The sequence below is a fragment of the Juglans regia genome, chromosome 14 (assembly GCF_001411555.2).
Source record: "Juglans regia cultivar Chandler chromosome 14, Walnut 2.0, whole genome shotgun sequence".
Lineage (NCBI taxonomy): Eukaryota > Viridiplantae > Streptophyta > Magnoliopsida > Fagales > Juglandaceae > Juglans > Juglans regia.
This window is the reverse complement of record NC_049914.1, coordinates 1,440,084-1,467,341: the sequence shown is the minus strand read 5'-3', so window position 1 is coordinate 1,467,341 and position 27,258 is coordinate 1,440,084. Positions and strand designations below refer to the sequence as shown.

Below are 27,258 nucleotides of genomic sequence, written 5' to 3'. Positions count from 1 at the left end.
CTAAACCTCATCCCTCCCCAATAAGGCAAGAAGAAAGGCCTTGTAGTCTCCTGACGTGTGCCTAACTAGGGCATCATCCAAAGTAACATTGTTCCTCTTAAAGTAGAGTTCCTTGATATCTTTCAAATCCTTTTCTGCACGAGTGATGATCACACGACTGAGAGTATCTTCATCGGTTCCCATAGTATTGATGGCATTGCGCAAAACCTAAGTAGCATGAAACAATTGAATGAGGTGCTCACTATAAACATTCTGAAGAAAACACAAACTGCAATGCAAGCTTAGATGAGTTGCATAACTCTATGAGTATGTTTACCTTTGCATAGTACTTTCGAGGGTCTCTAATGCATCGGATAGTTGTACGCAGTGCAGCTAGATAGGCATCAGCTGGGTCACCCGACAAACCCTAAGGAAAAACTTCAAATATCAATGCAAATCATATATAATAAAAAGAAACAGTCTCATATATCTTCTAATTATCATTTCCAGCACCCTCAAAAACTTCATTGCTTTACCTTGGTAATGGATGTGCCATGATTATCCCTGTAGCGGTTGAAAGTTGCCTTGAGCTGTGCCTTACTCCTTGTACTAAGAATTCTAAGCAATTCTTCATGGTCAAAAGCCATTTCTTGGGCTTTCTCATGAAGAATATCCGCTTCCAAATGCGCCACTTGCGTATCAAACTCATCTCTGTCATACCTGTACGCGCTTACCACTGCAACAAGAAGCTGCATCAAAGTTCACAAACCATAAGCTCCTCATAGACATTGCATCTATGTTCTTGAAAATATAGATTCTTCTTTTTATCTTTTTTCCTCTTTAATCGAAGTTTTCATGAAGAGTGAAAATCCAACCAACTTCACAGCACTAGAGGATCTTGATTAGGTTTCATTGTCATAATATGAGAGAATGTACAGTACTAACTTACACATACGAAGTGTACTATAGAGTATAAAACCAATATATATAGTGGCAAAATGACAGCCGACTACTCGTGAATGCTATTGGAATCTGGAGACATACTTTCCTGATGTGGCCCATCGTGTGAGAGGCGACATCTTCTTCAAGAGAGCGCTTGTAACGACACCGATAAGCACGCCTTACTGCCAAGAGTTCTTCTGGGGACCTTATGCATGCAATTTCAATGATTGCCCGGTAATCAGGTACTGCCTTCTGCAGTGCCGCATTAGTCAAGACAGCATCTCGATCAGCAGGGTCCAGAGTCCAGTTGCATATAGCTCTCTATTTCCATATCACTTTGTTTGTCAATAAATTTCATCATGAACAAAAGCAGACTCAAATGATAATTATAAGTTCTAAAGGATGTGAAATGAACAGAAATTAATCAATGTTAGTTGTAAAAGTACAGATTAATTAACCTCGAAGTCCCCGGAAAGTTCAGATTGAAGCTGTTTGATGAGATCCTCTTGGTAAATCTCTTCATAAGCTAGCCTTATGAGCTTCCTCTGAGTTGCATTTCTGTGTCCTAGTATGGCAATTAGAGCCCCCTCATCTGTTCCCCATCCTGAACATTGTCCAAATTACAATGAAAATTATTATTGAGTCAAAGAGAGTGAGAATCCATAAAATAAGAATTGATCAATCAAAACCTTGACAAGCCCTCTTGATGTTCTCAGCATCTTCAACCGGAGAAAATTGCTTTGGAGCGGTTATGGTGGCCATTGTTAATCAGCTTCTCTCTATCTCTCTCTCTCGACAAGTTTTTTCTTCACTTATAAAGGCCAGAGATTTCAATGCAGCCAGCCGTTTCAGGTAAAAGCAACGTCAGTTCTGAATGCCTTTTCAGTTCACATATAATTCATTATCTTTGAACATATTCAATACTGTATGAACAGTAGTTTCTTCTCTCTTTTTCTTCCATTAATGAATCAAACATGATAACCTCCAATATTTTCTTTCCCCTTTCCGTTACACATCATGTTCAAGCCAAACAGCTCTCATACTATACAAAATAACAGCTATTTTAAGAGGAAGTTTTGTTGATTTGTTTATGATTCAGGACATGAGTAAGCGAGTCACAATTTCAACAAAAAAAATACATCATTCGGCTCGTCCTATCTCTTCCAGCAGGCAGCAGTTTACTTTTTTCAGCTCTCAGCTGCCTGGCATGGTCGGCATGCACAGTCTCATAGGGAACTCGCATTAAAATCAAATTTGCGACTGCCCGCGCACTCTTCTTTAAAATAGTAATTATATGTTGGATTTACATTAAAAAAATAATTTTTAAATAATAAATTTCTATTTTTTTTAAAAAAAAAATAAATAATACTTACACTATAACCGCTCTTAAAATAATTAACTAACCATAATGAGGCGGAATGAATTGAATTGGGTTGGGATTCTTGTTTGGACCAATTTCATTTGGGCCAACTATTAATGTTGTCTATCAGAATGGCCCACTTTTGGTGGCACCGATTTGGGCTGCTACGAGGTGGCTGGGCTGAGGAAGGAAGACTCTCTCCACTCCCCATTTCTTGTCTAGTAGTGATGGCATCATCATGAACCATATTATTTTTTCCTTTTTCTTTTTCTTTTAAATTATAATCTTTAATTTGTGGTTTTTGTCAAGAGTTATTCAGTTTTTTTTTAATATTTTTGGACTTCATAATATGTTAAATATGTTTACCTTTATATACACTTAACGTGTCAAGGGACACTGTGACATGATGAGTCGTTAATGGGTTAATTATAGACATAAATTTGACAGAATTCAATAATTTATATTTTGTTTTAGATCATTCTTTGTAATCATTAGATAACATAGGATATCCAATATGATTATTCATACTTTTGAAATATTTAATAATAAAAATTATATATGTAATCATTTTTACATATTTTTTATACATTTTATTAATGTGATTGACTGCATTATTTTTTTTAATATAAAATAGCTGTTTAGGTTGGAGTGCATAAAATATATGTAAAAATGATTGTATGTAGTAGAATACATTTAATAATTATTATTTTCATCACCCTTTTGATCATTTATTTTTTAAAAATAAAAGTTGATAGATAATTATCTCATTGATATAGAAGTGAAATGATTATATAATATATATAATTTTTTTTTAAAGATTTTCTTTCCAAAAAAAAGAAAAAAAAAACAATTTTTGGCGCCAAAATCCCCACTCAATATAAATAAGGCCCGGTTTGGTGCTCTCACATTCACGGAAGCAAGCTCGCCTCTTTCCCATCCATTCAATTGGGTGCAGTCTGGGGTTTCGTCGTCCTCAGTTCCCCGAGGTAATCCGATTCTTCTCCTTTTCTTCTTTTGTAATGATGCTAATAATAACATCACCGTTACCATTCGTCTGGTCGCTGAGAAAGAAGATGAACAATTAAGTAAAGCCCTACGAAATAGGCGCAAGTCATCGATTAAAATCCGACAGAGGCTATTTCTATTTCCACGAGACTCCTGTTTAGTCTTCATGTTCATCTGGTATTTTTCTTTTTCTCCCAATTTGAGAGTCTAAGCTCTTGTTTGGAAAACGAGAGAGATGAGCGTTAGGGAAAGTTAAATAAAATATTGTTAAAATATTATTTATTATTATTATTAAATTTTAAAAAAATTTAATTATTTATTAATAGAAATTTAAAAATAATGATGAAATGAGATAAGATGACTTATCGTATCCTGGCCTAAGTTCTTTTTCGGAGTCGAGCACATTTCGAATGCCTACTGCCGCTCTCACCGTTGCGAACGTTGCAGCTACTCAATGCACTACCCTGACTTTTTTTGTTTTTTTTTTTAAGCAATGCACTACCCTGACTTGGCATCTGACTTATGCATACCCCTCAATTATACCAAGCACTCAAAAGAGTTGGGCTTTATATACAAAATAAAATTATCGAAAGAGTTATATTTCTGTATTTTTTTCTTTAATCTTTATTTGGTCTGATTGATTGGGTTTGCATCCGGGTGAGTCAGTTTATGGTGCCAATTTTGGCAAAAAAGAAGGCTTTTCAGAAGTTGGGTGGTTTGGCTTCTGAATGTTGAAAAAACTAGGTCTTCCATTGCCACATCCTTTGTAAATCTTGCTTCACTACTTCCATGCTTCCAAAACTTATGCACGGCCTTTTTGAGATGTATAATGAAATTTTGCTTCCGTAAGAGGGAAATTGATTGTTATGGTTAATAAAATGTTCCAAACGAACTAAACCTGCTATATCTGTAACTTTAGGCTAATAATTCTTCGATAAGGAAGTGAAATCTTGGCATTTTTTGTGATACTTATCATTCCCTGTGTACTTTGACATTGTTATATGACCTGGGGTTTATAACCTCCGCCAAACTTAGTTTCATTTAACTTTTGGCTTTCATAGCTGCATTTTCCGTAGTCTACAAATCCTAACACACGGAATGGTTTTTTTTATCGACAATTGGAGCACATAAGTCATGGGTGAACATTGATCCGATGCTTCGTTTTTTATGAAAAACAAATAAAATTTCGATCAATTTCCGTCGGTTGTCATTTGGATTTTTTTTTTTTTTTTAATTTATTAAGTAATATAGGTGAACAACTATTCATTGTTTTGTGGTGGAATTTGAGAGGAAAGGACCAGACCTCTAACAGAATCACTTAGTTTGTCATTCTATTTTCTAAGTATTTGCTTATTAAAGTGTCTCTGGCAAGCTATAATTGTTACGGAATTTGGCTTTGCTTCCTTGTTGGCTTCAGCAACATCAAGCAGAACCATTCAATGAGCATATAAGGAACCTCAAACTGCTTCTTAGCTAGAACTTAAGGTTTGGAAGGTTTCTTTTTTTATTCATTAATATGTTTTGCCTCTATTCTGTGCAGAAAGTAGAAGCTTTTCCCAGCTAATTGTACAAACAAAAAAGAAAAGGACCCTTTTAACCTTTAATCTTCCTTTCTCTTCAGATACATTTATATGCCAAAAGTAGTTCATAACCAAAACTCTGTCATCCTAATGAAACGTTGCAACTACTTTACCACCATAGGAAAATATAACAAATGGTAAGAGTTGCAGTGCTGTTGACAAGGGATGTTTTGTAATGCAATTCTTTAGGAGTAGCTCTAATATACTCCTTGTACCCATGAGCTTATTTCTTTGTGTAAAATTTAGAACTTCTTAGCAGGTCACAATGAACTTTTATTGAATTGTGTTACTGTGTATTTTGATATGGCAGTCCCTTCATTGAATTGTTTCACAGAAGATTCTATAGTTGATCATTTCTGCTAAATATGCTTGAAGAGTTGAATTCGTCAAGTATTTTCTGATGTAGTTTGTATGTTGAAATGGCTAGGAGCCTAAGATTTGGCATCTTTTCAAGTTACCATCCATGGTTGAAGATGGAAATCCGTTTATCAAGGGAAGGAGATAGATATAACAACTGTCATTTGTTCTTATCTGGGGAAGACAATCCTGGAAATGTGAGTCCTTGAACATACTGGTTAATTACTCCTCAATGAATTTGTGAGATTGGTCTCCCACTAACTTTGACCTGCAAGAGGAAGTGTTTCTTTATGTATAGTATATATGTGTGTGCGTGCTGCATTTACATTTGTAATCAGTAAAAATCTCATATGAAAAGTTACCTTTTTTGGGTTATGTAGTTAGAATTTGGTTTAATCTATATTTTCCACCAAGCAGGTGTTTCATTTCCGTCTGTCTTTTCTCAGATGGCATCTAACAGTATAGCCCAAGTCAAAGTCAGAAACTGCTTCCAATGCAACTAGTTGAAATATTCTGTTGGTTCTGGAGAGGAGACTCATTAAAAAATGCACTTTAGTGCCGGTGGGCCCAATTTGTTGCCTCTAAGTTGCGTTCATGAAACTGTGGAGAGTGTTTATCCGCCATCTCCCTCCAATAACAAAGATTCTGAAAGACAATATGAAGAGAAATTCAATTTTGGCTTTCTCAACTGTGCTGATGTCAATGAAGCAGTTGAACTATCTATTGCAGCATCTGAAGCACTGGTTATACATGAATTAGTGAAGCGTGAGTTAGCTTCAATGGCATTGCCAACAGAATCAGTACTTGAAGTTGCCCTACAGGTGAGACAAGCAAGGTTGGAGATTTTGGAAGAGGCCTTCAGTTTCCAAACTGAGGAGAGTGACATATGCTATTCTCTGTCTGACTTGGATGATGTTGCTATGACAGATGCATTTGAAGATGTTGGGTTATCTTACAATAACCCTGATAATCAGTGTGCTTGTGGTTCAGCTCAATCTCATGTCAAGGAAACTCCACTATTTGAAAATCATAGCATATTTCACAATGGATTAAATCACATAGACGTCAGATCTCAACAAGTAGATTCTAATCATATTTCTACACACAGACATTTAGAAGACAATATGGGCATGGGCGTGCAGTTAACAAAAGACTTATGTCCAGGATCTCTTGATTGTGAAAGAAAGAGGAAACGTTCTAATGGTCCTGTTCAGGTTTCAAGTACCTCAAAATTGGCCGCATATGTTGATTCCATCTTGCACCAGTCTATCCAGGAAAATTCAGGCGGTTTATTTATGAAACAGGTGAAGAATTTTCACCTTCTATGCAAACAACAAAGGGACATATGCAAACAAATCATTTTCCTTCCACATGGTTCGGGGTTTTGAGCTATCTTTCCTCTTATCAGATAAATGTAGAAAATATGGAGCTCAAGTCATATTGTGTCTAGGATCTCCTTTTTTTTTTTTTTTTGAAATAGATAACTCTATTAATGTTTTCAGGCAGTTGACATTGCTATGGCAAATATAACTCTATTGTGGTTTAATCCTTTTTTCCTGATGCACCACATGGGTCATAATGATCAGCATTCAAAGTGCAGATATCACTAATTTTTCCGCAAGCTTGTTTAAATTAGTATTTATCTACTGTAAACACGAGTATATGATCTTTGATTCATCTATGATAGTTTTGTTCTCATGTCCTTGGTGTTTTTTCCTCTTTCCATCTCCCTCCTGGTAGGAAGAAGATGCTCATGCACTGTCGAAGCAGAAAAATGCTAGAAGTGTTCCTGCATTTTTTCTTGGTGAGACAAGCTTTCTATCGGAATCAGCAGATATTGCCCTGGATGAAAACTCTTTTGTGCATGAACACGAGTGCATGTCCAAATTTGGTTCGCAGTCAAGCATACATGTTGAAGGTTCACTTCAAAAGGCTCATGAAGGGATATTGCTTTCTCAAGATGTGGTTAGATCTTCGAGTCTATCTTTTGTCGATCCTCTCTGTTCTGTTGTTCCTTGTAGTATTCCTCCGGAAAATGTCAGTTCGACACAAGGCCACAATCTGAATGATGGAGAAAATACTAGAAAAAAATGCTCTAGACCCTTGAGCACACATGAGATGGAGAATTTGCAAAGGACACTAAACCAAAATCTGGGACCTGATCATGGGGATGGCCATGCTGCATACACAGTTAATATAGAAGCTTCTGGTGTATCAACTAGAAGGCAGATGACCTCACTTAAGACTTATAGCATGCTTATGCCTAACCCAGTATGCTTTTTGGAAGGGGGATGCCTTTACTATAACCAGTCCTTTCAATTAGAATATGATCGAGGGAAGCTTTCTTCAGATCAAAATACGTGCTGCTCCATGTCTTCCGATAGAAGGGGTTCTACCGAGTTCCTACATTCAAGGCCTGTTTGGAATTATGCTGATGGTAAAAATAATGAGGACACTCAGGAAACTACTATAAACAATAATTCAGTTGCAGAAATGACAAATCTGAAGAGAAATTTCGAGAAAACTACCACAGAAGAGGACGAGTCTCTGATCCAGCCATTGGAGAGGAGAATTTCACCTTGTGTTATGAATCAAAGGGCATCCTGGCATCTGCTGTCTTCTAAGCATTCTGTAAAGAGTTTCACTGGACATCCTAGACATGCTTTGGTACCAGGATGCATTATTAAGCATCACCAAAGCAAAATTGTTCAAAATATACAATCTAAAGCCTATAATTTCCATGACAACCATGTAAGAAAACGTGTTCATTTCTCTGAAGCAGAGGATCTACTCCAGCAAACCAAGAACCCCCCAAAGCTACAATTTTCACACCAGAACTGTAAGACTTAAATTGCCGTGTTATTTTAACCTTCCTTCATTCTTTTCTTGTTGATGCTGACATTGACTATGTAATGCATATTTGAAGCTTAAACTTTATGTCCCCCACCCTAATGTTTTTTTGTTCAAATCTGTGTAGGCCCAACTCTTAGAGCTCGTAAAGGACCAAATTTGTCCAAAAAATGGTCTAGAGCTTATGGCATGAAAAGTTGTCTCACAAAATCGTCTCACAAGGTTAAGAAGAGATTGAATTTTCAAGGTAAAGAATTCCTTGTTACTGGGTTTTCTAGTGAGAAGACAAAGGAAATTGAAGGACTAATATGGAAATATGGTGGCATTGTTCTCTTGGATATTCCTTCTCCAAATTCAAGGGGAAAGGGAAGTGCAAGAGTTATTTGTCAGCACTCTCCTGTTATTCTTTGTTTAAAAAAGGTTGGTTGTTGATGATTAAGGTTTTTTTCTTTTTCCATCAATTTTGTATCCCCCTCCCCCTCAAGTTTCATGATATCTTTGAAATGATGCATTTAAAACTGGTCCTTTTTTAATTAGATTTACTTGGGGTGAACTCTCCTTTTTTTATTTATTTATTTTTTTTATTCATAGGAATAATAATTTATTTTCATCCTGTTTCTTAGATTAATTTTGTTTGTTTTGGGTGGAGGTGCACAACCCATAATAACACCTTTTTATCTAAGTCCATAATAACACCTCTTTCAAAGATGTAAATATTAAAAACTTTGATGCCATCTGGCTATCACCTATTCATTTCGACCTGAGAACTATCTAAAAATTAAACTTAAATTCTTGCAATTACAAGATTAGATGGGTTTCTAAAATGTGGAGTGCTACCCTTTTTGCCATGCAACTTAAACATGAAGTCAATACATTAACATGGCTATGAGGTATTCAACATAGTTACCTCCATTGAGCTGACATGTGATGGTCTTAGTTGCTACAATTAACTAAAATAATATGACTACCCATTGCAAATACTTGGGACATATTTGGAGTCGAGATCTCTCTGTACTTTAATATTCCTCATGATTGCTACTATGAATTTTGTCTGTCTGCCACTTGGGTCTGGCATCTCATTCTATTTCTACCTTTCTGAACTTAAGAAACTTGAGAATTAGCATGAGTTAAGAGTTATGGTTATATGAGTTCTTCAAAAATGCTTTAAGTTGAAAGTACTCTTTTTAATCTGAAAGAAGATAAATGGTTAGAAGTTTATGAATTTTCTAATTTGTGAAACCTGTATTACGTATTACTTTTATTTTATTATATTCCACTGCATGGTTTCATAACTGTTGGAATGCGATGTTGCAATTTCTCATAGTTTTTTTTTTCTCTTTCTTTCTCAGTTAAAAACTACCAAGTTCTTGTATGGGTGTGCAGTGAATGCTTTAATACTGAAAGTTGATTGGCTTACGGATTCAATTGTAGCAGGTTCTATTTTACTGCCTGAGAAGTAAGTTGTGTCCCATGTCTGACTTGCATTTGCATTTTTGTTCTGGGAGTTACCTGGTCCTGTACTTTTTTGTGATACCAACAATGCTTGACGGCTAATGACTATCAGCATAATCAAAGCTTGAAGTTGACTAGGTTTTATTGATCTATGACAATTTAGATTTATTTTACAAGGCTCTGGTAGATTGAGGGTTGGGTAATTTTGCTTCATGTGAAGACAAGAATTCTTCATTTAATGGAGAAAATCTGGTAAATATTATCTATTTCAGTGGCAACCAGAAGGATTGCTCGACTTTGCTGCTCTGTTTGTTGGTCCAAACATAATAAAAGTATTAGTGACTCCATGTAGAGTTTTTTGGGAGGAGGGAAAGGTAAAATACCAAATATATGCCTCAAGGTGTGTGGTACTCATGAAATAAAGTGCCTCGAAAAGTTGCTGTGTTTTTTGGATGGCTTCATTTGGGAAGATCCTAGCAGGAAGTTCTCTTAAAGAGAAATGAGATAGCTGTACATTGGCCTTGCTTGGAATGAGCATAATTGAAAATTAAGTTTCTTACTTTTTCTTTTCACAACATAGCCCATCTTTTCCAGTGCAAAGTCATTTTGATTTTATTGCCTTCATCATCAGGTTGATGGAGAGGACTTCTTAATCTCGCAGAATGCATGTCTCACAACCTTCTTGTAGATTTAAAAATGATCAATATGCTATTTTTTCCTTTTTTGGACAGATTAGTGTTGCTGCCACCCCTTCAAATGTTCAACATTTTTTTCTCTATGGTTTAATAATTTTAGACTTATATTTCTGCTAGATACATGATTCTATCAAACCGAGTTGATGCAATATGTACCAGAAGTGGAAAGCTAGTTCATCTCAATAACAATATGTATATATTTGAAAGAGTAGGGATTATGCTTCACGGGAAGCATAGTTTCTGCACCAAATTTGCAAAAATATTCAGGGTAAGGATCATTTCACTTTAATTGACATCACAAACTTGAATATTTCATTTCATATCTCCATGGCTATTGTATTCTAATTGGCCTCTCTATGACATTATTTTCTTGGTATTGTAGCTCTGGCATGATTACAAAACCATCATGTTAATTTTCTTACTAAGAGCTGGGAAATGAGTGGAATTGCTTTAGCTAACCTGATAACCTCTGCGAATGTCCTTGTATAAATTATGAAAGAGAAATACTTTAACTACAAAGTGATTATACAAAAATAAATCCACAAACTGGCGTGGCTTGATGCGGTATGTCAAATTGTAAAGTTACTTTCATTGTAAAGTTGATCTAACGGATCATATAAAGCCACATCAGTTTGTGGGTTTACTATTGTGTAATCATTTTGTGTCTGTAGCACTTTTCATTTTGAAATATGAGTTTGTACTCTAAAATCTGATTAGTTCTAATATCTAGTGTATTTTGAGTCCTAGACCTAAAGAGTATGAGAAATGTGTTGATTACTGGAGTTGGCAGTGTCCAACATGTGTGACACAAACTGTCAAACACAGCTCCTCTAAGACTGCCATATAGCATATGGAATTGAAACTGGTGTGATGTCTGATATTTACTTTCAAGATAGTGAATTGAAGTTTATTAAATTGCTTTGATCGAGATCATTAGTTTCTGCAGGACTATTTTCCTTTCTATTGAAAGATGACCATTTACGCAGCCCACTTGCATATGATAAAGATATCTACAACTGTTTTGAGAAAACTATAGTCAATATCAGGCCCTTAATACCAGTGATGACTACCTTCTTTCTGGCAGTCCATCTTTTATCCTCAGTTACTATAAAGCTATAGACTACTGGATGCTAAGCTGCACCTTAATCACTGAAATGTTTGTTTTGCTAAGAAGCCACTTCCACGTAACGTCCAATAAAAAAGATTAAAAGACTGAGCAATGACACCTATGCAGCCATTACAGTCTCTAACTTGTTGCGTATGTCTTGACTTCATTAGCATTGTTTTGTCCTAAACTTTATTTCTGGTTGATTTCACATTCTTCTTTGATGTAGTTTTCTGGTTTCTTACTTTCAAGAAGTTGGTTCGTTGTTTAATTCAGTCTTTTCTTCTGTTTCTCATTGCCCAGCATGGAGGTGGCCAGGTGTTTAAAACCCTTCAGTGGTTAATTAAGGATCTTGACGATAAAAAGATTTTTATCGGTGCCATCATTGCTGAGGATGAGAGTACAGTATCACGTCAGTTGAAACATTGTGCGGCAGAGCGAGAAATACTAATGATGGTGAGTACTTGTTCTACTCTCTGGAATTGAATCTATTAATGAGTGATTATGTCATCGCCCTAAAGTTTGCAACTCGGAATGGTTAAGATATAGAGCAGCGAGGGTGTAGCACGAGACAGGTCCGTTAAGGGCAATTTTTTTTTTTCATTCATTTTTTTTATACTCTTAAACATTTAAAAAAAAAAAATCATGACATCATTAAAAAAACATTTTCTTAATCATTAAGTAAAAAAAAAAAAAAACTAGCATGTGAAGATAGTCAATTATTCTGCTTTTTCCCTACGTTTTCAACTTTCAATCCTTCTTTTGATCGTATGTTGCAGCCAGCCAGCTGGATCATTAATAGCTTACATTCAGGAAAGCTCCTTCCTATTGCAGAGAAAAACTTCTACTTGCCTTTGCCAACAAATGATATTCCAGAGGCTCCTATTTCCATGGGGTGGAGTGAAGAAATATGAACTTCGTTTCTACCACAGGTGCTTAGGAGATAAATGCACAAGTATTTAACGAATGTGTATAGTTTAATGTCTATACATATGCTAGATATGAACCGTATGCTTATATATTTGTGGCAGGTATTGGATACGATTGGAACAAATAAAGATTAACTCAATGCTTCTCTAGCTAGGCTATGCCAGTTTGAAGAAAAAAGTCGATGCAGCACGTAGGTTTAGGTAGGTATTTAAATTAACGATTGTGGGCCTAAAAACAGGGATTGAAAACATTTTCAAAAGGGAAATATTATGTGGAATAAGAGAAAAATTATTTAAATGATAAAAGCTTCTAGGATAAAAAAAGTAGATTTATGAACTTCAGATTATGTGCCTTTTGGTAGTTTTAATGATGTTGCTGCTTCTCCGATCTAACATCCTTTATTCTGATAAATTGATAATGGGATGGGGGGTTAGCTCATACTTACCATTTCATGCCAGTCGCCTTACCTAACCTTAATTTCCTCCTTTCAGTTCAAGTTAGGATGATTTTTTTTTTTTTTTTTTTTAAGTTTCCTGATTACCATATATTTTTATTTTGTTCTCTATTTTTGTATCATTGAAGTATTTTACGACAGGTTTGCAACAGTCTTAGGGAACTTTTCATCTTTCTCTCTGCAGGATGCTTAAAATAAAATCTTAAGCTGACATTACCGTTCAAAAATTTCAACTTCAGGCATGACATAATTTTATGGGTTGGGGACAGGCTTGCTCCAACTTCTCTGATGGCCTTGTTGCTCTTTTGTTTAGATTACCAGTGTAGCAGGTTGAACTAAAAAAGTTTAGAGGTAGCTTTAATAGTTACTGATTCTAAATTTTTTATTGAGTCAGCTTCAAGTGCTAGTAAGAACTTATCCATAGATGTTTATGCCTGTGTTTGATCTACTTTTCTCACTCGAAGAAACAGCTTAAAAGAGTTAACAAGGTGCTGATCTCCTGTGAAACATCCACTACAGGTGAAGAGGAAACAGTGGGAGACAACCATCCATAGGGCATTGTTTATTTTTCTGTCAATTTTCACGGGAACGGTGGCAGAGTAGACAAGGTGCTGCACAAGAGAAACAAGCTTCAGACTGGAAATTGGAAAATTTTATCATATCTATCTTGTGCTTGTTTATTGCCAAGGAAAAATCTATTCATCATCTTAACTTCCATCATCCTCTCATCATCCCATGATGTGGCATTAAATGATAGGTTTATAAGTGAAATATAATAAATAATCTCTGATCATCTAATGACACATCATAGGATGATGAGAGGATGATGGAAGTTGGGATGATGAGTAGCATTGCTCTATTGCCAATAGTATGCAAAGCTGCCTTCCAATAAATTAAATGGGCATTGTTTCGTTTTAAGCAGTTACTTATTGTATTGTATATGTTGATTAAGGGCAGGTTTGGAGGTGGGATGAGACATAAAATTCTCATTTCTTTTTATCATTATACCTTTTTTAAATTTCCATATAAAATATAATAAATAATTTAACTTTTTCAAATTTCAATTTAACTTTTTCAAATCTTAAAATAAGAATAATAATAAAATAAAATATTTTAAACACTAAAATAAAACATAAAATTTTCATCTTATTTCCAAAACCTGCCCTAATGTTGTTTGAAATTTGTGTTTATGTTTTATGTCGGCAACCATGACAATTTCAGTGTGTCCCTTAACATTAATAATGGATTCAACAAAGTTAAAATTTAGTCAAAGTTTAACTAAATTACATAAAAAGAAACTGTAGTGGACTCAATAAAATTACAGTATTTTTAGATTTCATCAATATCACTTGCTAAATTTATTGAGTCTCAACTATTAGCCAAAATATTATTTTGACATAAAAAAATTTATCTTCCATGTGCTTTCGTTTCGCATGTTTCATTACACGATTTCATTTTGCATTTCACTCAGTTGTCTTTGAAATGGTTATATTTAATGCAAATAAATCACTTTTCCTAATATCAATATTTTAAGGAGAGATTATCTATCTTTTATGTAACTTTCAAATTCTTGAAATTCTTAGAATATTTGCATGTTCTTAGTTTCGTTTTCTTCCCAATTTGAAAAAATGATTGTCGTAAAAAAAAAAATCATCAAAATTTTATCCAATAAAATAATATGAATGTTAGAAAAATGATGTGTAATTTTTTAATAACAAATAAATATTTAAATTATAATTAAGAGTAATGTTAAATACAAGTCTCAAATAGACAAATTTTATACAAATTTTTTATAAAAAAATGAATCTTACTAATAAAAAATAATTTTTTTATATTTTTTTAAGATGAGATTTATTTTTTTATAAAAATTTATATAAAATTTATCTATTTAAAATTAATTTGTACAAATTATTTCTTTTATTAAAAAGTGAAACTCCCGCTACTAGGACACTTATGATCAGGCCTCAGGCACTCACCTGCCCGTTGCCTGTAAATGACAAGACACAATTACATACCCAAAAAACACTCCACGTATTGAATGTATCTTTGTTTGTTCACGTGTTTTGTTCTTGAGCGGTGCTACGCTGCCGCTGAGTAGTACCGCTCAGTGTTATCTAGTTACAGAATGGTCAAATGGAACGATAATTTCGGAGTGGCAGTAATTTTTTTCTTTTTTTCTTGGCCAACTTGAAACACGTGTTGTCATTTAACACTTTTTTTTTTAATTTTTTTTAAGTGAAAAATATTCGGAAATTTGTAGTGAAAGAATTGAAAAATATATATTAAAGCAAAATATCGAAGCCTGTAGAATTAAATTCTTCACCAGCTTTGGATGATCGTTTTTGTTTATAAGCTCTTTCACTGCACTCATCTGCGTCCTCTCTGGAATATTATTCTCTGCAGCCTGCAGGAGCAGTACTATTATTTTTAAAATAAAACTTCTCTGAAATTTTTCATGCTGTGATTTTGTACTAGCTTCAGAATCTTGGACCACCATAAACGCGCGTAGCCTTCATTCGAAAGGCATTTTCCTCGTGGAAACTATCGTTTTATTATTATTAAATTCATCTTAATTTATTTCAATTTATTATTATAATTTTTTTAAATTTTAATATAAAATATAATAAATAATTCAAATTTTTAAAATTTTAAAACAATAATAATAAAAATAAATAATATTTTATCATTTCAATTCAATTTAATCCAACATCTATCTAAACGTAATACTGTGGGGGCGAAGGATTTGGTCAAATAGATGCCCGCGAAGGTACTTCTTGTGGATTCCCACTTCTTAATTCTGCGATTATAATCATAAAAGATTATCATAAAAAAATATTATATTGTAATATTTTTTATGATTACATATTATTCACACCTGTGTTGGACAGAATAGGGTGATATTATCGTTCCAATAAATATTTCATGATATGCTGATATTCAAACAATGTAGTGATCTTCATGCATAAAAGATTATCATCGATCAATTTCAGTTTTTGACAGCATATTAAATTTAAAGATTTCAGGAGGTTCTGTTTCCCTAGCTAGTTACTTCAATATTCCTGTGGCCATACTCAAATTTAAGAGTAATTTTCACGGTAATTGACATGACCAGCTTTAATATTTCCCAATCAGAACAACATAATATATATACGTATCAGAAAGCTAGCTAGCTTCATGTGTTATAATAAAGGTTCAAATTTATCTACACAAAATTTAAATAGATTTGATTTTAATTATTATATGGTAGATGATCGTGATGGCATGGTTCTCCCACAGGTGCTTACAAGATCATATATAATTCACAAGTTCTCAATGGATTGATCATGATCATGCATGGTATATACAAGCTGTGTTTTTCGACAGCTAGCCCGTTTGATCAGATTTTATACTGTTTACGTACTCTTCATGCACTGGTTATCCTGTTCATTCACTGTTTTGAAGATAAAATATAATGTTTAGATAGGTAAAATTTTAGACCATACAACCCAAATAAGATACAGATAAAATGTTTTGATCCTCCAAACGGGCTATTTGCTCCGGATGTATTGTAATAGAACTCTGTATTTACTCTAGAGCCAGCTGTAGCCTGTGACAGTCAGAAGACTCAGAACTTGAAAGTTGAAGACAGGCAAAATGTAAAAGCAAGAGGCCAGATTCCCAAACTGCAGGATCCAGCTCTAGTTTTCAGAGAAAGAAAAATGCTAGTCTTCTCGCCACTGGGTTCCCGCTGACATTTTTTTTTTTTACTTCATGATTAAAGAAACTTTTTATAATGATATTATAAAAAATTTAAAAAAATATTAAAAAACATTAAAAAAATACATATAAAAAAAGAAATAAAATATACTAAGAAACCCCAGCTATAGATGAAGAGCCACCCTAGAAAAGAATTAAGCTAGCCACGTGCGCATTCAATGCAATAACTTGCCACGTGCGCATTCCATGCAATAACTTGCTAGCTAGCTAGTAAGAAAAATGATTTATATATAATATTTTTTATAATATATTTCTTAATATTGTGTTAAATAAAGAATAATTTTACAAATTTTTTATAAAAATAATATTATTTTATAATATTATTATAAAATATATTATAAAAATATATTGTGTATGTCAATACTCAGCTAGTAAATGCAATGGCATGGGTCCTTTTGTTATTATAATTTCATGATAGAGACACCTCTGTCAAGTGGATTGGTTCTTCCCATGACAGTTAGAGCCAGGATTGAGTTTGGAATAATATAAAGAAAATGATTTATACATTATATTTTTTGATAATATTTTATATAATTATATTTTAGATAAATGATATTTTTATAAGATATTTTATAAAAATAATATTATTTTATAAAAATATTCTCATTTTTTAATATTATTATATAATATATTATGCAATCTAATGATATTACTCATAATATAATATACACGTGGTGGGACTTTTTGCAATGTCACGTCAATCAATAATTTTCAACTAGATTTCAATTGTTATGGATTTTTCTACTTGGATAAAAAAAGGAAAAAGCTATTGTAACGTAGAGTTGGTTCCCGATAAATTTTTTATTTTTTATGATGTTGTAATTTTTTTTAAAATATTTAAATATATAAAAAGAATGAATAAAAAAAAAGGACAAAAACCCATTTCGGGCTACACCCTCGGTGGTGTAGATAAAAATCCAGTACTATAATTTAGTACTATTCACTCTAAAATTAGTTAATTTATTTGGTATATTTTAAATATATTTAAAAAACTAGTTTTGAACCTGGTTCTTTGATTTTTTTAATTTATTTGAAGATTATATATATATATATATATAGACAAGCATGAAGCATGTGAAGTTCAAATGATAAAACGAACAGAAATGCTAAATTCACCAAACTTGGATCTCGAAAGTGTATCACAAAATAATTTTTTTTTATTTAATAATTAAGAAAATATTTTTAAATGATGTTGTGAAATTTTTATTTTTTTTAAATATTTATGATAATTAAAGAAATACATGAAAAATAAAAATAAAATAAAATATACTATTTCGAAATAATTCTTCGAGGCAATTCTTCTATAGCTGTAGTGCCACTCTAAAACGAATGGTGTACGTACGTGCTCCTCACATGAATGAGAGTCCTGAAGAGGTACGCACGAGATCACATTAATCTTGAAGCTAGCGTACATGATCGTACGTGCATGGGATAATCATGTTGATGTGAAGATCAGCAAGATTTATTATTGAAAGTGATATTGTAACTGCAAATCAAAGTTGCATCCACATGACCAGATGATCTGCTTGCTAGTTAGCTAGTCAGGGCTATAGGAGTGACAGTAAGTGATACGACTCGCTAACTCAATACAAATATGATACAAAATTAACGAATTCGAGTTTGATGTTAACGAATTTGAATAAAAATGAATTGATCCGTTAAGACACGATTCATTAACAGGTTAAGACATTTAATCCGTTAGTGACCCGTTTAGACTTGATAAGTTTTTTCTCAAAATTACAATTATATTCTTTTTAACCTAAAAACAAAAATACCCTAACCTTATTTTGTATTTCCTAACTTTCTCTCTCAGTTCTCAATTGAGTTAGTTTTCATGAGTCACGACTGCCTCCCACACATCATTTGGATTGTAATTTTAGTATTTTTATTATTTGGGTTGTAATTTTAGATTTATGTAGTTAGTTTTATATTTTTGGAAGATATTATGATTTTAAATTTTATGTGAATTATATTAATCTGGTCAAATGAATTATTTGGGTCAATTCAACCCTTTTATATAAACAGGTCAAATGGGTGGTGTTGTGTCAACCCGTTATTTTAATGGGATATGTTAGGATTTAAAAATTTGACCCGTTAAACTTAACAGATCATGTTTGGGTTGACTCATATCTTATAATATACATGACTTGACACGATATGAACATGATCCGTTAACACGATTTGTCACCCCTTTAAGCTAGAGTTAATTAAAAAAAATCGCAAACATAGAAGCTAGTGAGGCAAAAATTCTACAGCTAGTTAATTGGTGTCTTGGTCACTTGAGAAGTTCGCTGAGAGAGCATATATATATATATATATGTTATTATTCATCATGTATATGTACACACTTACTATTTTAGTTGAGAGAGCATGCATGAATATACTGATCATGAATATGTGTACACACTTACTTACCAGTGATATTGTTTGTTAGCATCAAATAATTAATAGATCTGCAGCTAGGCATATGGCTGGAACTTTTATATTTCTTAATTTTCTAGTTTAATTATCTAAATATTGGAATATCGATGCTTTACAACTTGATCATGACTATTTCAAAGTTGAAATTAATGAATATATATATATATATATTATAGATTCAGTTCGTTTAAATAGTTAAAGTATTTTATCTCATATATTATTATAATTTTTTTAAATTTTTATATAGAATATACTAAATAATTTAATTTTTTAAATCTTAAAATATTAATAATATTAAAAATATTTTATTTTAATAATATATTATTTAACTTTTAATTTCTTTTAAAAAAATCTTTATCTCAATTCGTTATCTAAACCGAACCTCAATGTCAATCAAGTATACGATGATGCGAAAGAAAAAAAAGTACATGATGATGCGACCGAAAAAAATGCTAATAGCTAGCTAGCTTAAGAGCATTAGTTATGGCCTCAACAAACTTTAGTCAAAATTTGACTAAGAAATTTATTTTTACAAATTTAGCTAGTCACTTTTCATCATCATCAAATAACAGGCTCAACAAACCTTTCACTATTCTAATAAAATATTGATTTTGAACTTTTTATTTATTTTAGTTATAATTATAATTTAAATATTTATTCATTATTAAAAAACTACCTATTAATTTTCTCGGTTATATTATTCCACTATAAAACATAACATTTCCTCAATAATTTTATTCACTTCAACTCAAGTGAATATTTTAGTCTAAAAGAATTATTTGGTTAGTTCCTTTGACTCAACAAATTTGACTAGTGATTTAACTTGAAGTTAAAATCACTGTTGATTTGTTGAGCTAATTGTAGCACATTATCTTACACTTTAGCTATTCTTTGGCTATAATTTAACTTTGTTGAGCCCATAACCGGTACTCTAAGGATAGCGCCCGCATATTAATATATTAGAATATTAATTAAAGCACGAGGAAAACCTGAACGTAGATGATCCCCAGGACTATATACTATATATAACTTTTTATAAAATATATTTCATTCATTAATAAAGAATATTATAATAATCTTAACTTAAAATATACACAATAAATCAACTACAACATTAATAACTTTCAAGTATGCAGCTATGTTTAACATAGTCTAGTCCATACTGCAAATCTCTACAAACTACCATCTAAGAGACAACATAACTCTATCTAAGTATGTGGTTTCAAAACTCTATCTAAGTCTAAGACAGAATGGATGACACACTCTATAGACAAATGTCTAAGAGACTATATGTTTCTTGATTTTATTTTTCTAAAATAAAAGACATAATAGAAATTAAAGGTGCATAGAAAAAAATGAATTACATATTGGAAAGACAGAACTGCATTTTCAACATTGGAGGACAAAAAAAAAAAAAAACAAAGTGATTGTGATGGCACGTGACCTGAGAGTATGGCGGTCAGTCAGGTCTAAAGTAATCAGTGGTCCTGAATCTAGAAAAGCCGCACGTGGTGGCAGAAAAGCACCCTTAGCAGTGGCTCGTGGATTTCGTGCACCCACTTTGGATCCCGCGTGTAGCTCATGAGCAGCGCCGTTCGAAGAAATTTTTCGCCCGTCTGAATGATCGACACCTTGAAAAATCTGCAGTAGGGTGCGTGGTGGTCGCCAAATATCGAAGAGTAGTAGATCGGCATTCTGTCATACTTAATCCTGAAAAATAATCAAAAAAAAAAATAAGTTAGAGATGAAATGGAGGAGGGATGAAGGAGGGAGAGAGAGGATGCAGATTTTGGCCTCGTTTGTTTTCAGAAAACATTTCATTTCATTTCATCTCATCTCATCTCATCTAATCATTATAACTTTTCCAACTTTCAATACAAAATAAAATAAACAATTCAATTTTTTCAAATTTTAAAATAAAAATAATATTAAAAAATATATTTTAACAATAATTTATTTAATTTTTTAACTTTAATCTCATCTCATTTTATTTTATTTCTAAAAACAAACGAGTCCATTTAATTTAGTAATAATTTATAGAGAGAAAGAAGCGTCTCTCTAAAACTAGGACCGGCTCCCAGGACTGTATATTTAGATAAATATTATCGTCGGCAATAAATTAATTAATGTAAATATATACTCTATATCGAACTGTATATATGAACGTCGGTATCGGCCCCTCAGTAGTGGTAACATTACTTTTGACGGCCTGTCGGCCGCAAAATTTGATCCACATGATATATTAACGCTAGATCGACATCGTGTCTTCTTCTTCTTCTTATTTTTTTTCCCGTTTCGCAATAAAATAAAATAAAAGGTTGTAAGTCCACTAGCTGCATGGAGGCAAAAACACAAAAGAAATGTTAATTGTATTTTTCTTTTTTTAAAAAAGAACAATACTAGCAGTACTAGTACTACTGGATAGTGAACCTAGCTAATTATTAACAGTACTTTTATTCATATATATATATATATATATATATATATTTCTGATCCGCAATCGAAGAAGATGATCGAGATCAACTTGAAAGTGGTATCATTTACTAATTATATTTGTTATTCGTTATCTTCATATACTACATATTATATTTACTTTTAAAAAAAAAATTGGTTGTATTTTTTATAAATAAATAAATTAATTTCATGATCTATATATCACATATTTAATAAGAGAAAAAATAAAAAAATTTATATATAATGTATACGTAGTATAGAAATAATGAACAAAATTTTTCTTTACTAAAAGATGAGGACCCGACAGCACTACTGGTACTATATGGGGAAAAAAATCACTTGGGTGATTTATGTCTTAATTTGTTTGTACGCAAGTAGTTTTATCTGGAAAGGAAAAGAAGTCATGAATATGATTAATTTGCATGCAATAATTATTTCCTTTATGATTCTCGAGTTTTGGTAATTGGTTGTAATTTTGACACAGGAGGATCCAGTCTTAGATTCTCATGTTGAGCTGTCAGATTTGGAATTGGTAGTAATTAATTAAAGAAAAGATTAATGGGCGGGATATCCTAAGTAATTCTAACCTTCCTACAGAACACTGATGAAGAACATGATTAAATCCATCGAGATTAAGAAAATGGCGTCAACTATTAATAGAATAACCCCACCACCATTCATTCTTCAAAAAGCATGACTCAGCTATATATATATATATATATATATTAACTGTTTAAACAGTATATATATTTTGGTACGTAAGAACAGTAAAACCCAATTGCCTAATACACACAAGTGATCAATTCATGATGTCCACCACTCCTACCCCAAAATAATTCCAGGAAAAATAAAACAACCCAAAACTCGTCCGGTCTTTCTTCACGGTGAAAACATTTTGGACGCCAATTTATAACTTCGAAGTTAAAGGACCAACGAGTAGTAGTACTGATCATCTACATAATGATGTTTCGGATCGATCGACTAATATTATATATTTAACTGTTGTAATTTATTTGATGAATGGCCCCATCGATATTTTCATGCATGCAGTGATATATTTTAGATGTTAAAAATCATGTTAGATGAACGTAGCCTTCATGCAAATTGAAGGCCTTTCATCGTGGGAAAATATATAGTACTAGCTGTTATCAGAAAAGAAACCCGGCCCCCCGTCCTATCTATAATTATATTATGCAAACGTACGTAAAGAACTAACTAGCTAGAAACGTAACATCGTGAAAGAAAGGGCACTAGGAATATGTATGGACAACATTAATAACGAAGTGCCACTGCCGCCCACGATAGTTCTTGTGGCTTGCCACTTCTGATTTCTTTGGCATGCATGTTTTTCATGCGCACAAACTGCCAAAGTTCTGTCAAACCGAATAAATGAGTGAAGTACTACTCATGAAGCTATAAAGAAGTAGTGTATGTGAGCTAAATTCCATACCAATTTCCATTCCACGACTTCTTCAAATGGTTATCACCCATTCCGTAAAAAACCAATCGAGGGATGGATATCAAGAAGCCGGAGAAGAAGGAAAGCTAAGCCAAGAATGCAAGGAACTTCTTCTTTCTCTTCCCAAAGAGAAAGGGTGGCGAACCTCTCATCTCTACAAATACCAAGGCTTTTGGTGCCAGTCAAGGGAGATCGAATCCACAATCTCTTTCCAAAGGCACTTCCAAGCAAGAGACACTGATGTAGTATTAGCCACCGTACCAAAATCAGGCACCACATGGTTGAAAGCCTTGGCTTTTGCCATCGCGAGTCGCGAGCGTTTTCCAATCTTCTCAAACAACCATCCTTTGCTTAAATTCAACCCCCACGATCTTGTACCTTTCTTTGAATACAAGATCTATGCAAATGACCAGCTTCCTGACCTCTCCAACCTTCCACAGCCTAGACTTTTTGGCACTCATATTCCTTTTGCTTCCTTACCTAGCTCCATCAAGAAATCTAGCTGTCGGCTGGTTTATATCTGCAGGAACCCATTTGACACTTTCATCTCCTCGTGGCATTTCATTAATAAAATCAAGCCACCATCTCAAGCCCCAATGCCACTAGAAGAAGCCTTTGAAATGTACTGCAAGGGGGTTATTGGGTTTGGTCCCTTTTGGGAACACATGTTGGGTTACTGGAAAGAGAGCAGAGACAGGCCCCAAAAGGTATTGTTCTTGAAGTACGAGGACATGAAAAAAGACATCACTTTCCAGTTGAAAAAATTAGCAGAGTTCTTGGGGTTCCCGTTTTCTGTGGAGGAGGAGAGAGGTGGGGTTATTGAAAAGATTGCAAAGCTGTGTAGTTTTGAGAATATGAAGGATTTGGAGGTAAACAAATCTGGGACGTCGATAAAGAACTTCGAAAACAAGAACTTGTTCAGGAAGGGAGAGGTCGGAGATTGGATAAACTACCTGTCGCCTAGGCAGGTGGAGCAACTGACCAAAGTCATGGAAGAGAAGTTAGGTGCCTCTGGTTTGTCGTTTGAAGTGTTCTCTAATTAATTACTACTACTACTACAAGCATTAATATTACAATATGCATCATCATGTGGTCTCAGCTAGCTCGAACAATATTTAATATTGTAATTTGTATCCCTAGCTAATGCAATAAATATATATATATATATATATATGTTGTTAGGAAATCGTCTTTGTACGGCTTAATAACATATGCATGCGATCGATCATGATTACCATGCCATGTATGTTGTTCGAATATATATAGAAGTATTAATTGACGTTTGTTTCCCTGAATCTAGCATGTTCGAATCCAGCCAATTATGATCGGGCCGGTCTGTTTCCCTAGGTTTTGCTTCTTGGATTTAAAAAAATTACTACCATTAATTAATTAATTTGTGTATTTATTTTTTAAATTTTTTATAAAAATAAAAAATAAAGATGAATGAGAAGTAGCGACCACACACAGCCCAGCAGCCGTATTCTTAATCCAGATTGATTAATGCGTATAACGGCCGGCACAAAATTAATTATCAAAAGTAGTTATAATTGTGTTACGTTCTGAATGGGATAACGGCGGACATACATTTATGGAAATTTCAATTTCAAGAGATGTTGCTTTTAATGGTTCGTTGTACTTTAAAATTGTTTGGGTATGGTTGTATCAAGCACTAGCAGCTACTTTTAATGTCGGTCAATTGCACCTTCTTTAATTGCCCTGTCCCCATCATCCTCTCTGGGTAGTACTACCTCTCATGATCTCTCCGGCGGCCTACCTCGGCCTCTCTCTTTTGTCGATATTTTTGGTGTTTTTCTCCTGATCAAGGTTGGTGGAGAAAAAATAAAAAGTATATTTTTATACATTGGATCATGGTGATCATGGAGATATTAGAGCATATACAAAGTATATTTTTTCAAATATAATCAAATATGTGGGAAAGTAATTCTACGTGCAGTCGACATAAGTGTCGCGTAATTATTTTAAAAAAAAGTGTAGTTCATTATTAAAAAAATTAAATTTTTTTTATTTGAATTTCATATTTACTCATTTTTAAGATAATGCACGACTGTAAATATTTTTTTTTAAAGATAATACAATAATTATATATATTTAATTTTGTTTTTAAAATAATATATATGTGCGTACATGCATGTGTGTGATCATGGAGTACGACTAATGTGAGTGGTGCGCCATGTGATCAAAGCACCATCCCATGTGCGTGACATTGTCACTATGTAAATTGATTAATAACGTGTGAATTTTCTTAAATTTAAAGTGGAAATTAAAAAGAAATTCTGCATTGTAATATTATTTTCTCAAAGTTGAGCGAACTTATTAGTTATACATATAAGACGTAAATAATAAATGTTTTCAATTGATCAAAATGCATGCTGATCTTCTTTCTTTGGTATTAATTCATGGGTTTTTCTTTCAAGGATTTATGGAAGTGGTTGGTTGGAGTTCTATGGTCCATATATTTCACATTTTGCTCTCATAATGTTGATTTGAATTTATGGGAGTGGTTGGACTTTCACATGACCCCATGTACGTGCAATAATCAGGTGCTTGAAACGTCGATTTCATTTTACTTTTGCAGTCACTCAAAGCAAAGCAAAGCAATGCAACCAAAATTAGGTGTAAAAAAAAAAAAGCTATGTCCCTCGTACGTACATATATCCTTAAAGAAACCCAGCTTTGCTCAGTAAAGAGCTTGATCTCATGGCTGATACAGTTGCTTTTGTACTTGTCACTTGTGTTTCATTGAATTAAGTAGCAAGAAAAATATATTCGTGGAATTTAAAAAATAAATAAATAAAGTACAAGAAAAAGACATGTGCCTAACCTTTTATCGATTGGTACATTCATGGCTGTTTCATAATTAATTTCAGAACTCAGAGAAAGAGAGTTGTGATATGGACTAGTTTGTCATTTTCAATAATGTGTTGCAATTCCAAACCCTGCAGCAATCTGTTACTAGAAAACAAATATGTGTAACGTTACAAATATATTTGGGATGACAAAATTCAAAATGAAGATCGAACATCATCGTTTCTATGCTTTATTGTGCCTTCATCCTCTCTGGAAACTCATCATAATCGCCAAGAGAAAGCAGATAATATTTTTTAATTTTGAGTTTTCCATCTAATTTTTCGGATTTTGCATAACCATCCCCGGTGTCGTAAAAATAATTATATACAAATTATTACCTTAAAAATAATATAAACATTGTATGTCAGCTTTCTTTTTTTTTTTCCTTTTTTTCCCCTCTCTTTTCAATCTCTCCTTCTCGGCTCGCTTGTTATAAAGAGGCATTGTCATTGTAAAAGGTGATGATGCTGAAATATTGCCTGGTTCTGTTCATTTTCCTTTCATTTGCTCTCATAATGTTTCATGACATTCCAATTGCAAAATCAACTGTGTAAATTGGTCCACCAATGTGTCACACGCAGTGGGCTGCTCATGGGCCAGGGACGTGATGGGCTCCGCATGGAGGAAGGGAAGGAAGTAAAGGAAAGTGGGCTTGGGCTTGGGGCCCGGATGGAATAAGCTGGAAGCAATATATGCGTTTTATGTTTTTACTTAGAGCTATGCTACGGATCAACACTATCTACAATTGATCCGTAGCACACTTTCTCTAAATGCAGACCAGCTCTCTACTTCTCTCTCTCTCATCAATACTTCTCTCTCTCATCACATCTCTCTCTCTCACATCATCTCTCCCACTCATTAGCTCTCTCTCTCACTCCTCGGGTCTCTCTCTCATCAAAAGGGAGAGGGAGCTGGGATGAAGCACAGGGAGGGGGTAAATCACAAAAGAACAAAACAAGGAATGGGAAAAGAGAAATCAGAGAAGAAATGGGCGAAGTTTTATCATAAGGTATTTTTGGTAATTTTACTTAAGCCACGTAGGGTATGTTGTGGCTGCTCTCTAAACAATGGCTACTCCCCAGCTTTTTTCTTTTACATATGCGTTTTATATTCTGTTGTTGTTAAGGTCTTGCATGACCTATTAGTTTAAATAGTCTATTTTACCCTTATTTTGAATTGTAGCTTGAATGCTATCTATTGGCTCATTTCCTGCAGAAACCGTTAGAAACAATTCCTTAAAGGACGTGGGTGCCTCTGTAAGGTTTATCAAAGAATATTTATGTTGAATACAATTCCAAATTTTCCTCATCTCTCTGGAGGTTACTCCCCTCTAAGGAGCAAACTACTAAAACCCTATTTTCTACGGCACTGTTACAATTAATATTATGATCCTGAGGGTTAAAAATTTAACCAAATTAGTATCTAACAGTTCTAAGACTTTTGGATCAATGATTAGGTCTTTAACAATTGGTATTAGAGCATGAACCACGTCATAAATTCAAGTCACGGAAGATGTGACCTATAAGTTAGATTAAAATGTCTTGGTACTTTGTATGTACATAGTAATAAGTTATTGAATACTAACAGATGA

The 27,258-nt window shown here is 33.4% G+C and overlaps 3 protein-coding genes across 4 annotated transcripts; 2 read left to right on the top strand and 1 right to left on the bottom strand.

The window, feature by feature from the left end:
* On the bottom strand, positions 1–1,683 carry LOC109012336 (annexin D8). The gene is made up of 6 exons (XM_018993912.2): positions 1,611–1,683; positions 1,380–1,525; positions 1,024–1,242; positions 516–728; positions 317–406; positions 1–207 (listed from the first exon to the last, which is right to left on the bottom strand). The coding sequence occupies exons 1-6, from the start codon at positions 1,681–1,683 to the stop codon at positions 1–3; spliced, it is 948 nt and encodes a 315-aa protein (XP_018849457.1).
* A 1,519-nt stretch (positions 1,684–3,202) lies between these two features.
* Positions 3,203–13,426, top strand: LOC109014793. Of its 2 annotated transcripts, XM_035685039.1 has the most exons (11): positions 3,203–3,267; positions 4,704–4,771; positions 5,294–5,420; positions 5,670–6,527; positions 6,964–8,062; positions 8,201–8,493; positions 9,423–9,529; positions 10,338–10,488; positions 11,629–11,781; positions 12,105–12,257; positions 13,229–13,426. In XM_035685039.1, exons 4-10 carry the CDS (start codon positions 5,769–5,771, stop codon positions 12,237–12,239), a joined length of 2,697 nt encoding a protein of 898 aa, XP_035540932.1. In that variant the 5' UTR covers positions 3,203–3,267; positions 4,704–4,771; positions 5,294–5,420; positions 5,670–5,768; the 3' UTR covers positions 12,240–12,257; positions 13,229–13,426. The 2 variants fall into 2 exon arrangements, with proteins under 2 accessions (XP_035540932.1, XP_035540933.1); XM_035685040.1 differs by lacking the exons at positions 9,423–9,529; positions 11,629–11,781; positions 12,105–12,257; positions 13,229–13,426 and having other exon boundaries at positions 10,338–10,469.
* Positions 13,427–22,793: 9,367 nt separating this feature from the next.
* LOC109012340 (cytosolic sulfotransferase 15-like) lies at positions 22,794–23,930 on the top strand. Its single transcript, XM_018993917.2, has one exon. It carries the CDS (start codon positions 22,817–22,819, stop codon positions 23,840–23,842), a length of 1,026 nt encoding a protein of 341 aa, XP_018849462.2. The 5' UTR covers positions 22,794–22,816; the 3' UTR covers positions 23,843–23,930.
* The last annotated feature ends 3,328 nt before the right edge of the window (positions 23,931–27,258 follow it).

Bases quoted from the DNA above. Each gene is read 5' to 3' on its own strand.
- LOC109012336 (XM_018993912.2), bottom strand. From the start codon at position 1,683: ATGGCCACCATAACCGCTCCAAAGCAATTTTCTCCGGTTGAAGATGCT. The intron at 729-1,023 runs GTATGTCTCCAG...ACTTTGATGCAG, and splicing joins CGATGGGCCACATCAGGAAA to CTTCTTGTTGCAGTGGTAAG. The intron at 208-316 runs GTAAACATACTC...CATGCTACTTAG, and splicing joins CTCGAAAGTACTATGCAAAG to GTTTTGCGCAATGCCATCAA.
- LOC109014793 (XM_035685039.1), top strand. From the start codon at position 5,769: ATGCACTTTAGTGCCGGTGGGCCCAATTTGTTGCCTCTAAGTTGCGTT. The intron at 8,063-8,200 runs GTAAGACTTAAA...AAATCTGTGTAG, and splicing joins ACAATTTTCACACCAGAACT to GCCCAACTCTTAGAGCTCGT. The intron at 8,494-9,422 runs GTTGGTTGTTGA...TTTCTTTCTCAG, and splicing joins TTATTCTTTGTTTAAAAAAG to TTAAAAACTACCAAGTTCTT.
- LOC109012340 (XM_018993917.2), top strand. From the start codon at position 22,817: ATGGTTATCACCCATTCCGTAAAAAACCAATCGAGGGATGGATATCAA.